The 14,309-nt window shown below is 42.9% G+C and overlaps 3 protein-coding genes across 4 annotated transcripts in view; 1 reads left to right on the forward strand and 2 right to left on the reverse strand.

The window, feature by feature from the left end:
• The window catches only part of HSPA12A (heat shock protein family A (Hsp70) member 12A), a 115,219-nt gene extending 107,276 nt beyond the window's left edge, over positions 1-7,943 (reverse strand). Inside the window, exon 1 of one of the 2 annotated variants that reach the window (XM_049764444.1) lies at positions 7,814-7,943. Coding sequence is in view for 1 of the 2 variants with exons in the window: in XM_049764443.1 (XP_049620400.1) it covers positions 7,814-7,816 (3 nt within the window). In the remaining variant the exon portion in view is untranslated. The remainder of the gene's footprint in view (positions 1-7,813) is intronic. The other variant, XM_049764443.1, reaches the window with a different exon arrangement.
• SHTN1 (shootin 1) overlaps positions 1-14,309 on the reverse strand; it is a 196,650-nt gene that overhangs the window by 36,919 nt on the left and 145,422 nt on the right. The window lies entirely within an intron of this gene.
• ENO4 (enolase 4) overlaps positions 7,796-14,309 on the forward strand; it is a 37,397-nt gene continuing 30,883 nt past the window's right edge. The window contains exons 1-3 of the mRNA XM_049764538.1: positions 7,796-7,979; positions 11,774-11,902; positions 13,121-13,311. Coding sequence (XP_049620495.1) covers positions 7,815-7,979; positions 11,774-11,902; positions 13,121-13,311 — 485 coding nt within the window. The 5' untranslated portion in view covers positions 7,796-7,814. The remainder of the gene's footprint in view (positions 7,980-11,773; positions 11,903-13,120; positions 13,312-14,309) is intronic.

The following is a 14,309-nucleotide window of genomic DNA, read 5'->3' on the forward strand; positions in this document are numbered from 1 at the left end:
TAACTGCACCAGAGCTTATTGTTCTTTATCGGCCAATAATTCAGTGCTGGCTTTCCGGTAATTTAATTTCACACAATAGATTTCAAAATTCTTTCGCAAGTATTTCCTTTTAACTAATTCTGGAAGTGTGTGGGGCTCGAATGATCAGAATTTAGATGTGATTGGCAGATGAGTCAGTTCAATCAAGTCAGTATTCACGAAAAAGTCCTGGGCATTTTCTCCCCCAAATCACAACTCTTTAGTAATTCTAATCTTCAAGGATGAATGGTTTTTTTAAATATCCAAAGAACTAGAAATTTCAAAACCTTTAATTCTGCCAATTAAGTAGAATATCTAAAAGAAAAACCAAGAAAGAAAGAAGAAAATATATAAAACAACCTCCATAAATCCTATATTTTGCCAATAAGAAATCTAAAGTTGGAGTCAAACCTAAATTTTTGATGCCTGAATCTTTTTTTTTTTTTTTTTGGGCCACACCCAGTGACGCTCAGGGGTTAATCCTGGCTATGCCCTCAGAAGTTGCTCCTGGCTTGGGGGACCATATGGGACGCCGGGGGATCGAACCGCAGTCCCTCCTAGGCTAGCGCTGGCAAGGCAGACACCTTACCTCTAGCGCCACCATGCTGGCCCCATAGCCTGAATCTTTAAAAGCCTGCAAATACTCTGAGTGTTTAAGCTTTCCCTCAAAGACTCATTACCCTACCCTGCCTGAAGACATCAGTTTTTAAAGGCACAGAGAGATTTTGATTTTTGTTAACAAGAAAAAAGAAAGTTCCTCTTATGCAGGTTAATCTAAAGTACATTTTCAGAGAAGCGAAATCCTCTTTAATAAGGCTCTTAAGTTTAGTGACAAAAAGTCAAACAATTTATTGATACCTATTTAATGTAACCACTAAGTAGGTGGCCTGGGGCTCAGAGGCCAGGAAACAAGTCCGGTCAGCATTTGCACTGGAGAAACAGGACAGAGACAAGGTTCACCTGACAGCCGCTCTCTGGTCCCCTTAACCAGGAATCCCCCTGCTTTCTGCTTTACCGCCCCGTGTCAAAAACATGTTTAACATTTCTTCATTCACAGTAAACCCATTACTATTGTTATTTTGCTCCTTTTATATTAAGAAGTACAAATTAGAGACTCTGGTCTTTTTAGGATATTTTATGTGTAATTTCCTTTATGTGCCCTATAATTATACTACCAAAAATTACTCTTACATTGTATCTACTTCTATAAGGGTGAATTTTTTTCAATTTAAAAATGGCCAAATCACTTGAGGAAAGAATTGCTTTTACTTTGGCTGTTTTTCCTCATCTCTTTACTGTCTGAACTCACTGGATAATTGCTCTACTCCCTGGTTTACTCTGCCTATATAGAACTGTGTCTATACCCTGAAAAATACCAATTAAACTGCCAAGGGTCGCATCTCTGGCAGAATCTTTCGGTCTTCTGTGTCGAGGTCCTTTGAACAAATGACCAGGAGGCTAAATCTAAAAACGCTTTTGACAGAATGCCAGCTTTAAACAATCACATTAAGACTATGGCACCAGCTTTCTGCTTTATTTGGGAAACAAGAGAGAAATAGCTCATCAATGTAATAAATGTGTACAAACAGTAAAGGTTAAAATCAAAGTGAGAGAGTATCAGGAGGCTTGATTACCCCCAAGTGTTACAGATATTGTTTTTTAAAAGGGAGCCTCACTTCTCTCTTTATTCAGTTCAGTCTGAATTCCTGTGCAAAGCTAAAAGAGATTTTCAAATACAACCCCCAAAACCATTTTACTTTCTTTAATTTCACTGGTAATAACCTCACTTGCTCTCTGCTGAGCAAGGCAGGAGGAGGCACATGGGGAATTTTAAATCAAATTACAAGGCAATTCTATAACGTTGAAAATATTGCTAAGTTGGTTGGGAAATACTTAAGTAACTGGTACGGGGTCACACAGCTGGGAACTAGAAGAACCCACATTTGAACCCAATAGAATTACAAGCCCCAACACATCCAGGCCTCCTTGGCTCCTCCCATCATGGACTCACAGAGAAATCTGTGAGCAGTGGCTGCAATCTCAGCTGCACTTACCATCATATCTATTTTAAATGTAATTGACTCTCCTAAATTTATGCAAAATATTGCACATCATACACTCATATATCTACAGTAAGCTCGACATAGATTCCTACCCTTCAAAGTTCCATTTTTAAGAGGTCTAATCGATAGCCCAACTATCCGTTAGCAATACGGTAGTGGTGAATCAAAGAATTCTTTGAATCGAAGGATTCAATTCTTTGAATTGAAGGATGATCTCAGGTGCTATTACAATCCAGAAAAATCCACAAGTAACACAAACACATGCAGCACAGGCTGAGAGCCAGTGAGCTGAGAATCAAACTATTTTACCCAGTGGTGGAGGCACCACAAGCTGATTAATAGCTGAGCAGAGCCAGACTAAAGAAAATTCAAAAACAGAGGTAGCACACAGGGCATCTTGGGTACTGGCACCAGCCCATCTGAGCCTCAAATTCACTCTCTCTCATTGATGAACTGCAACTGTGGGCCAATCAATCACTTACCTGCAGGTCTGCAGAGTCAATGGGCAGACTTAAGAAAACCAAGCAGCTAAAAGTAGTCCATCAAGAGCTAGCTGCTGCCGTGGGGTTTTTGTTGTCTGCTCCAGTAGTAATGGCTCGTGCCAGGAGGCATTAATAATGGAAACATTAAATTACAAGACACATTTTTTTAATTAGTCAAATCATTCCTACTTTTAGTACTTGGCATTTAATTGAGAGTCATTTCAATTGCAATTAGCTTGGCAATCATAGTTCTCATCCATGACAGCTGGGTGACAAGGACTGACATTCTCACTCCCATTTTCTGGATGGCGAACAAGGAGACACTGCCATAATTTCTGCCTCTAGTTCTAGGAGGATCAAATGGAAGGCAACAGCCATCACACTCATTAGGTGCCTCTGAAAAATGATATTCAACAGATGGCAAGTGCAGACTAGAAGAATTAACAGGCACTTGGTATAACACCCAAAATAGCACAGGCATAATCATGTGTGAACATTAAAAAGTCAAGGCAAACAAGTTTTAATTTAGCAGAAGGGGCTGGGAAGAATGAAGGGAAAAGAAACAATGCTCTTTCCCTCCATTCTCCTCCATGTAGGAACTGTCTGGCACAGTTCAGAAATTCCCTCTGAAATGCAGTTTACAGAATAGTTTATTTTCTCTGGGAGGGAGCTCATGTAAGTAGGAGCAGCCGAACAGGTCCTGATATTTCATCTTGGATCACAGCTACAAAATAGAAGCACTCTCAGGAGGGAAGTTTCCACCTTTCTACACTGCAGTCAAGGTTCCTGAGAAGGCCCTGGACTATGGGCACGGGGCCCACAATTCCATATGAAGAACAGGGGGTTTCCCCATCCCAGGAAGCTTGGGTTCAATCCCAGATGTACAGCAGATACTTTCCATACTGAAGAACTTTTGCGTGGACTTGCTGTTATATGAATACTGGCCAGAACTTAATATGAAGGAATATAACCGTCTCTGGATATAGAGCTGAGTTCAGTCACTACCTTCTAGCCCAATGATGTGGTGAGGCTGGGGTGCAGGTGAGAGAGACTCAATTTTTTTTGCTGTTTGTTTGCTGGAATAGAGTTTTCACATCTAAAATCTTAGCAAACAGTCCAACCTAATCATCTTGTTGATTAGGTCCTAGAAGGTCTTGGGGACAAGATAGCATTCGAACGTAGATTTTCCAATGCCCCTGTATGTGATACTTGTTACACATCATACATGTTCATAGACCATAAAATGTCTTTTAATGAAGGAGGGCTCCTCAAACATGAGAAGCTAACACTCATGGCCCCGTCCTCGTCCTCTCTCTACCACCTCTTCTCTCTCCATCCCTCTAGAGTCTCTCCTGTTTCTTTTCCCTCCACTGCCCAGCTGAATCTGTTTAGAATCAGCAGCACAACCCCAATCCCTTTCAAGCTCTCACACTCTGCAAATGAGCATAGCAGCAATCTGAGATGGAAAGATATTCATCAAAGTTATATACAGTTGCCAATGTTAAGAAATATGTATGTACAAGAGCATAGAGCTAAAATGCTAGCAGTACTTTGATTAGTTGGGAATGAGAAACTGGGATGCTCATGAATTTGATTGACTCAATCTGTTAACACAAATAGGCTGCTCATAAACCCCTAGCCTACCAACCAACTTCTCTTCCTTCCTTCCTTCCTTCCTTCCTTCCTTCCTTCCTTCCTTCCTTCCTTCCTTCCTTCCTTCCTTTCGTTTTGTTTGTTTGTTTGTTTTTGGATCACACCTGGCAGTGCTCAGGGGTTACTCCTGGCTCAACGCTCAGAAATCGCTCTCCTGGCAGGCTCAGGGGACCATATGGGATGCCAGGATTCAAAACCGTCCTTCTGCAGGAAAGGCAAATGCCCTACCTCCATGCTATCGCTCTGGCCCCAACCAACTTTTCAAAATGTGTCCAGGGATGATCTGTTTATTGTTCTGATGACTGACCTGAGTGTAAACATCCCTGGAATGTTATTAGAAGCTAAGTGTTGAGAGGAGAAGGAAAAATCAACCACATTCACTGCCTCTCCTGTGTGCCTAGACCAGTGTGTGACATCATTAGCTTCAATATGGATTTGCTGCTGAAAAGACAGAAGTACACAGTAATGGTAGATTTAATTTATTTACTTACCCTGCATTGTTTTATTACTTGATAAGGTAAAAAATTTTTCAGGGAATAAGCAGGTTCCTAATAATGTCTTTTCTGTTTTTAATTCTCCTGAAGTATTTGATTAATATCCTTCCCTCAAAGACTTTTAATGTAAAATTTCAAGAGAAAATAGAATACTTATTTAAGGAAAACCTGATACTATCAAACCATAAAAATAAAAGCCCTCATCTAATCGTATAAGTTTCCAAACAACACAATTCATGTGTATCCTTCATACTCAGTTTTGTGGCTCTAGATACAAAATCACACCTTGGACACATTCCTGAGTCTCTGCCTCAGACTTTGTGATATGAATTTTAGTGCTTATTTGTTACAACTCTTTCCTTTCTTCTTTTGTCTTAATTATATTCCTTCCCTAACAGTTAGGTGTTGAATCCAAGAGCATTTATTTGCTTTCCTACAGAGGATTCATCGATTTTTACTTCAATTTTCAATTCAATGTAGATGACTTCCAACCTTGATCCTCACACCGGAGTCCCTCAAACTCTTCACATCTAAAACCAATTGCACTGTGTTCTCTCCATAAAAACCAGATTATTCTTCCTTTTATTTACCCCATCAACTGTAAGAGAAATTGTGCAAGTCATTTTTAGTGAAGTCATTTCTACTTCCCCAATTCCACATCCAATCCCTCGAAGTAACATACCTTTTTCTTTATGTTATCTTTCTCATCCAGTTCTCTCTGCTGTTAACCCCCAAAACTCTATACTGAATTCAGTCTGGGTCTCCTGAATTCTGGGTGGCCAACCAAGAATCCATCAAACCCAACTACTGCTACAGTTAGCATATTAAAACACCACTTGCATCTTGCTTTTCCTGGACTCAGAAAAGTGGCATTTCCCACATTTGGGGTATAAAGGAATCACCCTATACACTTCCTGTGCTAAGCAAATTAAACATAGAGATAGATTGATGAGAAAAAGGAGAAAATTAGTATGTGTCCTTCGGTTATGATGAAGCAACCCAGCAAAGTGGGTAACTGCCCCAAGTAGACACAGATGCCATCATTAGGAGAAAATTCACAGAAAGCAGATCAAGAGGTTGACAGGAAAGGTCTGGTAGGAAGGTTACCAAAGAAAGTTCAGCCAAACAATTGCTTGCCAATTACAGAATTAAATTCCATATAGCAGATCAGATCATCTCAGTATAGAGGGAGATGCCATAAAGAGAGGTTTACACATAAATATCTCATCGAAAGTCATCCCCCTTCTGCCTCCAGGGCCCCATCCATGAAAAGAACCTTTTGCCAAAAATGTGTTTTGGGATGACATATTTTGCTCCTTTCCTTACTATTCCTGAAAAACAAATCCTCTATTCTAGCCAGACTGGGGTAGTCATTATTCACCCACTTCTAAAACATCTGATTGTGTATTGTGTTTGTTAAGCATTTATTTTGAATAACAACCATTCATCCAACAAGTCTGAGTTGGGGACTGATGCAGGAAAGAGGAAACACAGTGATTAACTGGACAGACTAAGTCCTTATCTTCACAGAACGCAGAAGTCAAGACCAGAGAGGGAAGACTACAAGACACAGTGATTCGAGTGTGGGAAACTTCTAATCTTCCACTAAAAAGAAAGGCCTGGCACTAAAACGAAAGGTAAAACACCTTCCTTGCATGTGTGAAATGTGTGAGGCCATGGGTTCAAACACTGGCACGATTAAAGCCAAATGAGGGTCTGGAGAGATAATACATGGTACAGCGTATAGCACTATATGCCCCCCCCCCCCCCCAGCATTGCTATAGTCCTTTTGGCCCCCTAAAGCACTGCCAGTGGAAAAAAAAAGAGGACTCGGGTTCTGATCCAGCCCTGACCTATCCAAGATCCAGCAAGGACGAGCAGACAGGCCTGGGGTGACTCAGTAAAACCCAGAAAGTGGGCCACTGGCTGGACCCCAAGAGAAAGAGAGGGAGGGGGTTCAGAAGAGTGCTGTCTGGCATCACGCAGTTCTTTTTATAGCATAGCGTATTTTTATCCATCCGTGGGTGCCTATGGAAAATAAGCACTGTGTTGCAAAGCGCTTTCTCGCCACTTTTCTCATTGGTCAGGGTAGTCTGCTTTCCAGACAAACAAGTGAAGCCTTTTTTTTTTTTTTTTTTTAAGTTCTATTCAGTTGCCTGCTTAGGTCAGAAACACAAATAGGCCAGAGAACACCACTCTCCATCTGGGCCCACTCCTGCAGAGGAAGCATCTACGATGAGAGAAGGGTGCGCTAGGGAGTTACATAACTGCCCGGGATGCCCAGGAGGGGCGTGAGACTTCCAGATGCAGGACTGAGGCAGCTTCAGAAGATTCTGAAAGGGAACAGGACTCAGGGGCCGCCCTTCTTCCACCCTCACTTCTCTCCCCAAGTGTCATCTCTGGCACCCCTGACCCCAACCTGTCTATCCCAAAAATCATTCCTTAAGGTTCACTCCCAAGTTTTCCAGCCAAATTTGTTGGATGGTGATGGTTTGTTTTTAATTTTTTCCTTCTACGACTTTCATCCCACTATCTAATCCCTTAGGAGAAGGAAGGCAGGCAGGCAAGTCTCTCTCTCCGGAGACGCATCAATCCGGCCCCATGCACTCTGCACCACTCGGGGCAAGTAAATAAATATAATTAATGAGCAGCCGGATGCGTGCATCCCTTCCAAGTCCACGCTGCAGCCGGGCTCCCGAGTTCTCAGATCCCTCCCAAGCGAATGCACCAGGACCGTCCACCCCAAACCCTCCCGGGGGAGGCTTCGCGAGCTTGGGGGTGCAGGCGGGCTCGCTCTTGCGAGCTGGACTCAGGACGCGGCCCCCAAAGCGCCAGCGGAGCCCGGTGGAGAACTGGTGTCCCGCCTGGAAAACTGTCGGAGAAAGCAACGAAAACGAGGCCGGGAAGAACTAGCCCGGGGACCCGCGCGCAGTGCTGGGGAAAAGCGGGGAGGTCCGGCCCTAGCCAGCCTGGGGCGGCAGCGGCCTGCGAGTCTCGCGAGAACTGCGGCCGAGAGCTGGCGGCGGCGGCGGCGTCGCCTAGCGACGGGCAGGACGCTCGCGGCCCCCGGGCTAAACCCCCGCAGTCGCCTTGAATCTCCTACCATGGGGGATGCAGGCGGCGGCCGCAGCTCCGCGAACACTAGGGAGTTACAGAAGCTGAGGCAGCAGGCGATGAAGTACTACCAGGAGAACGAAGTCCCGCGCAGGCTGGAAGAGCTGCTCAACTCCACCTTCTACCTCCAGCCTGCCGACGTCTACGGGCACCTGGTAGGGACCTGGGACCGGCACCCGCTGCCCTCCGGCGCGTCCCCCCGCCCCCGCCCCGCTCTGCGGCAACGCCGTGCGCCTGCGCCGCAGAATGGCGCATGCGCGCGGGAGGAAGGTGGGGGCCCTAGGATTCGAGGATTCGTGTGCGTGTGTGCGTGTGTGCGTGTGTGTGAGACTACCTGATCTGGACCTGGCAGGAGGCTTCACCAGGACTAAAACACTGGGCATCAGTGTGTGTTTGTATGTGTGACACTAGGCATCACTGTGTGTGTGTGTGTGTGTGTGTGTGTGTGTGTGTGTGTGTGTCAGAGACAGACAGACAGACACTACCTGATCTGGACCTGGCAGGAGGCTTCACCAGGACTAAAACACTAGGCATCTGTGTGTGTGTGTGTGTGTGTGTGTGAGAGAGAGAGAGAGAGAGAGAGAGAGACAGAGAGACAGAGACAGAGAGACAGAGACAGACAGACAGACAGACACTATCTGATCTGGACCTGGCAGGAAGCTTCACCAGGACTAAAACACTAGGCATCAGTGTGTGTTTGTATGTGTGTGTGTGAAAGAGAGAGAGAGACAGAGAGAGACACTACCTGACTTGGACCTGGCAGGAGGCTTCACCACTACTAACACACTAGGCATCAGTGTGTGTGTGTGTGTGTGTGTGTGTGTGTGTGCGTGCGCGCGTGCGTGTGCGTGTGACTACCTGATCTGGACCTGGCAAGAGGCTTCACCACTACTAACACACTAGGCACCAGTGAGGAGTGTGGTGTGTGTGTGTGGTTGTGTGCAACTACCTGATCTGGACTTGGCAGGAGGCTTCACCACTACTAAAACACTATCTAGAACTCCGTTGAGTCAGCTTGGCCCCTGTAGCCTGTCTCTGACCGCAGGGTGAACCTTATCGAGACATTTAGGTCTCAGCCAATGCCTGGGGATTGCTACCCAGCCGGACCCCACTGCTTCCAGGTTTCAGTCCAGTTGCAAACATCTCTTCCTGGATGCTCATCTCCGGCAGACCTGATCTTGCCTGCCCAGAGTCACCCTAATTGTCGCCCTGAGATTCATCATCTTTCAGCGTTACCCCTGCATCTCCACCAGTGCGTGGAGAGGATAGCTGGGGAGAATGGGCTCCTCCATCCAAGGCTCCTGTGAAAGAAGAGCACATCCCTCAGCCTAAAGTACTAAGCTGTTGAGATTCTGGTTATTCCCATTTTCTAGTTCCAGATTCACTAGGAAACAGGTCCCTTCTGCTGATTGGAGCTGGAAACAGTTTGCTTCTTTGGGGGAGTCGCTGATGAAGTACCATATGTTCATAGATTTCGAACCCTGGCTTAGATGTGGATAAGATGCTTTTCTTTTCCTCGGCATCTCCCGAGTTCCATGTGCCATGTGTTTTGTATGTTTCTTTAATGAATTCTTAGGAGCACTATGAAATAAAAATGAATGTTTTATAAATAAAACTGACTCCTTAAATGTAGATGTTTGCCCCAGAGACATAATGACAGGGAGGGAAAAAGGTTTGACCAAGTGCCTGGTAGAATGAGACTTAGGGACATACAAAGATTGTTTGTGATTCTGAATTCCCTTCTCTTTCCACCAGCTTCTGTGGGGAAATTCTTGAAAGTCTGGCTTCTTCCTTTTATAGGGATACCAGGTGTGGCTCACAGTCCCATAAAACAAAACCTAAGGCTCACCATGATGTGATGTTCTTCTCACTTCTATAGGTGGTCAGTTTTCCTATGATTTGGTGTTAAGCCCAGGAGAAATCATTCCACATTTGTTACAGTTAGAATTCAGCGATGTAGAACTCCCTGTAAGCTGTATGTATTATTTGGAAAAGTTTTGACCTGGATTTTTTAGTATGCTCAGAAATTTCATTGACCAAAAGACAACCTGCTTTTTATAGTCTTAGTCTCAGTTCTAATTAGTATCGCTGACTAGCTGCTTCCCAAGTCCATCCTGCTCTGTGCCACCAAAGCAATTTTGACTTGGGGACCATGCCTGATACTTAGTTAGAACTTAGTATTCAAGGGTAGTCCTGGCAGTGTTTAGGGGACCATGCTGTTCTGGGAATAGAGGCTATCTCTAGGCAAAGCATGCACTCAATCTGTTGAGCTCTCACTCCTGATCCTAAAACAAAATTCTTAAGACTTAAGACTTAAGTCTGATCATCATTCTCTTGCTCAGAATCAACTATGACTCCCTGCTCTCCGAGGTGGGGTTCCAAGGGCTCCTCTTTCTGTGGTAACAGTGCTCCAGAGCCTGAATTTCCTCCTTCGCTTCCCAGATGTTTTTTCTCTTTTCCTCTAAGTATCTACCCTCGACTTCTCCCTTCTCTGCCTGATAAAATCCTACATATCTTGCATTGTTTAGGATTGCAGGGTTTTTTTTTCTATATTTTCCATTTTTTTCCTTACATCATCTTACATGATAGAGGTACTCAAGAACAGAAAAGGTACCTGTGGCGAGTAGAAAGATGATACCTTCACTATTGACCCCAGTGAGAAATGCTGCTCTAGAGTATCCTTATGACTTTCCTGGAACTGAAAGTTTAGACTTGAACTCTCTTCACCCATTGTGGTAGCTCCCAATCCCACCTCTGAAAATCTGTTTTGAGAATATATTATGTTATTAGACATAATATGTACATTATATATATAGTTCCCAGAGGTGCATCTGATATTCATTATACAAGATTTAATGCATGGATTCCTGCATATACAGTCACTAGTATGTACACAGTGATACCTAAGGCACAGTTACTCCAACAAGATCATATACAAAATGAATGCAAGTTCCCTTTCCTGTTAGTAACATAATAGACGTTGTCTTATAGAATTCTTGTACTAGTTTGATCATACTCACTGTAACATACAAAATTAAAGCTCTTCCCTTTTTTTACGTCTTGATTCTGTCCAAATTCATTTTGGTGCTTTTTAGCAGATAGATTCCCATTCTTAAAGTGTGTGGATGATTTGGAAATTGACTGGCACTTTAGTTTACTGGGGCACCACCTTTGTTCTGGTATGTCACTTTTTGGGATTCAGTCAGCTGCTATATATATATAGTTGAAGCCATTGATTTTCTATTGAAAAATCATAGCTCTGTTCTGCTAAATGTACATTGAGCCCAAGACTAGCTGGTAAGCAGGTGAGCATGGAGGGTATGCTTTCACTTTCCCTTCTTCCTCCTCTCAGGAGTTCCATTCCTCTAAGTGGAAACACCATCTAGAATCTTCCTACTCACACACCTGAGACATTGACCCCACCCCCTCAGTTTCATCCTCTCTCCAGTTTCTAAGACAAGGCATCTGTGGTTTCACATTACTTTTCACTATGACTCTGCCTCAGATTCTAATAAACTCTGAACACAAAAGTTCTATACACAGATGGTAAATAGACTATTACAATCTCTGTCTGAATCTTCACTGTTAAAATAACAGGTGCCTTTCTGGGAGGCATAAGTCTGGAACCTTGGAAGTCCTCTTAAGTGGGTATGTATGGCAGGTAAGAGTCCATGCTTAGTGAGAGTAGGAGATTAAGTTAGCAAAAAGACTTGCTAGGAGATTATATTGAACCTTATACCAAGACATTAGTGAAACTTTCTGTTGAGAAGTTTGCCTTATGTCCTAGACTTTGGTCAGGCTTCATCTAGATCACCAAATAGGGCAGTTTGGAAAACCCTTGGAGAGATTCAGTGAAAAGTGAGTAAATATAAATAACCTTTTAAAGATAACTGAGATGTGACATTATTATTTTGATGTATATACATAATTTATTTTAAATGTATTGAAGGCAAACTGCATGTCTAAATTGTCAACACCTCCCACCATCTGCAGAGTAGTAGGGAAGAATGTTCTGGACGGACTGGGACTTCCAACCCTACAAGTGGAAATATTCTGCACCATCCAGAATTTCCCCAAGGTATGAGGCACCGAAAGCACGTTGTTCTGTGCCCTGACCCCACTGCATCTAGTAGCTCTTGTCTAAATGGTGGGAAGTGGATGTTTGATATTAAGTGCTTATGAAATGGATGCATGCATTCAGGGTATTATATCCATAAGTCATATACTCCAATGCCATGTAATCAAAGTAAATGTTACTTTGGTGCTGGGCTGATATGCTAAAGCTACCCAAGATGGAGAAAAGAACTGAATGAAAATCTTTTTGAAACCAACATTAATAAGAGTTGTATAGCTCTAGATATGTTTATATATTCATATATATATATATATATATAATGATTGATGTTGTGTAGACTGCCCTATATGAGAAAATCATTTGCATAATTTATTTTTAATAATATTAATTACTACATATTTATGATAAATAATTTTTCTATATTCTCTGGGAGAAAACAAATTAAAATGGAAGCATATCCTTTTAAGTTTTCTGGGGGAAAGAAAGATTAAAAACAAATATAGTTATAAAAATTTTAGAAGGGGTATTTTCTCAAGGTAATAATTTTCAATGTTCCTTGAAGTTGGATTCTATCATGTCTCAACAACTATAAAAAGATCTGAAAGGGAATTATACCGTATTTTCCGGCATATAAGACGACTTTTGAAACAAAAAAAAAGTCAACCGAAAATTGGGGGTTGCCTTATACGCCAAGTATACCCAAAAAATGTTTCAATGTGCTGCTAAACGAAAATTGTCTGAATATTGCCACAAAACGAATTTTCCAACTCGATCCTGCACCAAACACTGCAAGGCTGCTCGGACCGCCTCTCTAACTTAGCCAATCCAAGCAGGCTTTTGATGCATGCAAATGAGACAATGTTTTGGACCCAATCTACACTGTCAAAAGCCTGCTCAAGTTGGCCAGAGTCAGAGAGGAAGTCTATTACAGTATAACCTTTGAACCTTTGCTTGTTGTGATTGGCTCACTGTGGTACATGAGCACAGGAACACATGCAGCACATGCAGCACAGAAGTTCTGTCTGATACCGCGAATATAGATCTAAACCTATGTTTTAACTGCAGAATTAGGGGGTCGTCTTATACGCTGGAAAATACAGTAGATTCTCATTTTTCCTTTTGAAATTGGTGATAAAATATCATGTATGTTAAAAGCCAGTTTCATTTGACTTTGCTCAAAATGGTGGGGGGAAATGTAGAACGATCTGGTATTGTTTTCAGAACATGTGTTCCGTGGTGATGTCCACACACTTCCAAGTGCATGAGAATGCACCACCTGAGCTGCTGGAGGTGGAGGAGATGGAAAGGTCAGAGGAGGTGAGCACAGCCCTGCGGTGGGTCAATGAAGAACTTGCAGAGCAGCTGCAGGGCCAGACCCCCAGCAACCAGACCCAGGTGGATCAGCTGCTCAGGTAGGTCTGCAGCTTTAATCAGAGAGACTCTGTGTAGAGATATTATGCATTCTTGGAAGTTCTCCTGCATATAAGGTAAGTGTGAAGTGGTCTTAAAGCAAATACAGTTAATAATTAGTGAAGCACCGGTGTGTTAAAGCAGTAAAACCTAGCAGGGTATTCCTATTATCCGAATTTGAGCAGTGGCATTAGACCTTTTGACCTCTTTCCACATAGTTTACCTAGAATTCAGTAATGATGGTTCTATCACGGAGCCAGAGAGATAATATTGGGACCAGAGATATAATACTTGGGAGTATCCTTGCACGTAGTCAACCCTGGATCAATCACTAGCATTGCTATGTGGTGCCCTGAGCAGTGCCAGGAATGATCCCTGGAGCACAGAAACAGGAGTAAACCCTGACCACAGCTGGATGTAGCTCAAAAACAAAACAGAACAAAAATCAAACAAGTTTATTGGATAAAGAACTAAGAATCCTAGTGATGATCTTTATCATCTTCTCCTGTGTTACCTCTGAGTTTCTCTCATCCTTCTAGGTACTCACAGTCAAGAGTGTTATTTGATGTTCAAACTGTCAGGTCCACAGTTGGCTCTAACATCTGAGGACTGAGAATGTTTCTGTGCTGCTTTCACTGCCCATGTCCATCCACGCACACCTCACCTTTGTGGAAGTCTAAATTCACATCCCTCTTGGCCCAGTGAAGGTCCACTTGATTCTTTTTCCTTAAGCCTCACCACATGCTTAATTGTGCAAATGATCACATTTTCATGCTTAGAATTAGATTATAGTCTTTACTTTTAATTAAATGCTTTTTGGGAATATATTTGGAGTTCTAAATATAACTCCACTTTTCTTTTTTCTTTGCTTTATATTCTATTGTCACTTCTTTAGTTGCAGCATTCCTCATTCGCAATCCATACTGCATCCTTTTTTATGACATGTTTTCCCTGGAGTTTTCCCTGCCAAGCCTCCTGGACTAGCCCTCTCTGAATCTAC

Source organism: Suncus etruscus, chromosome 17, assembly GCF_024139225.1.
Source record: "Suncus etruscus isolate mSunEtr1 chromosome 17, mSunEtr1.pri.cur, whole genome shotgun sequence".
NCBI lineage: Eukaryota > Metazoa > Chordata > Mammalia > Eulipotyphla > Soricidae > Suncus > Suncus etruscus.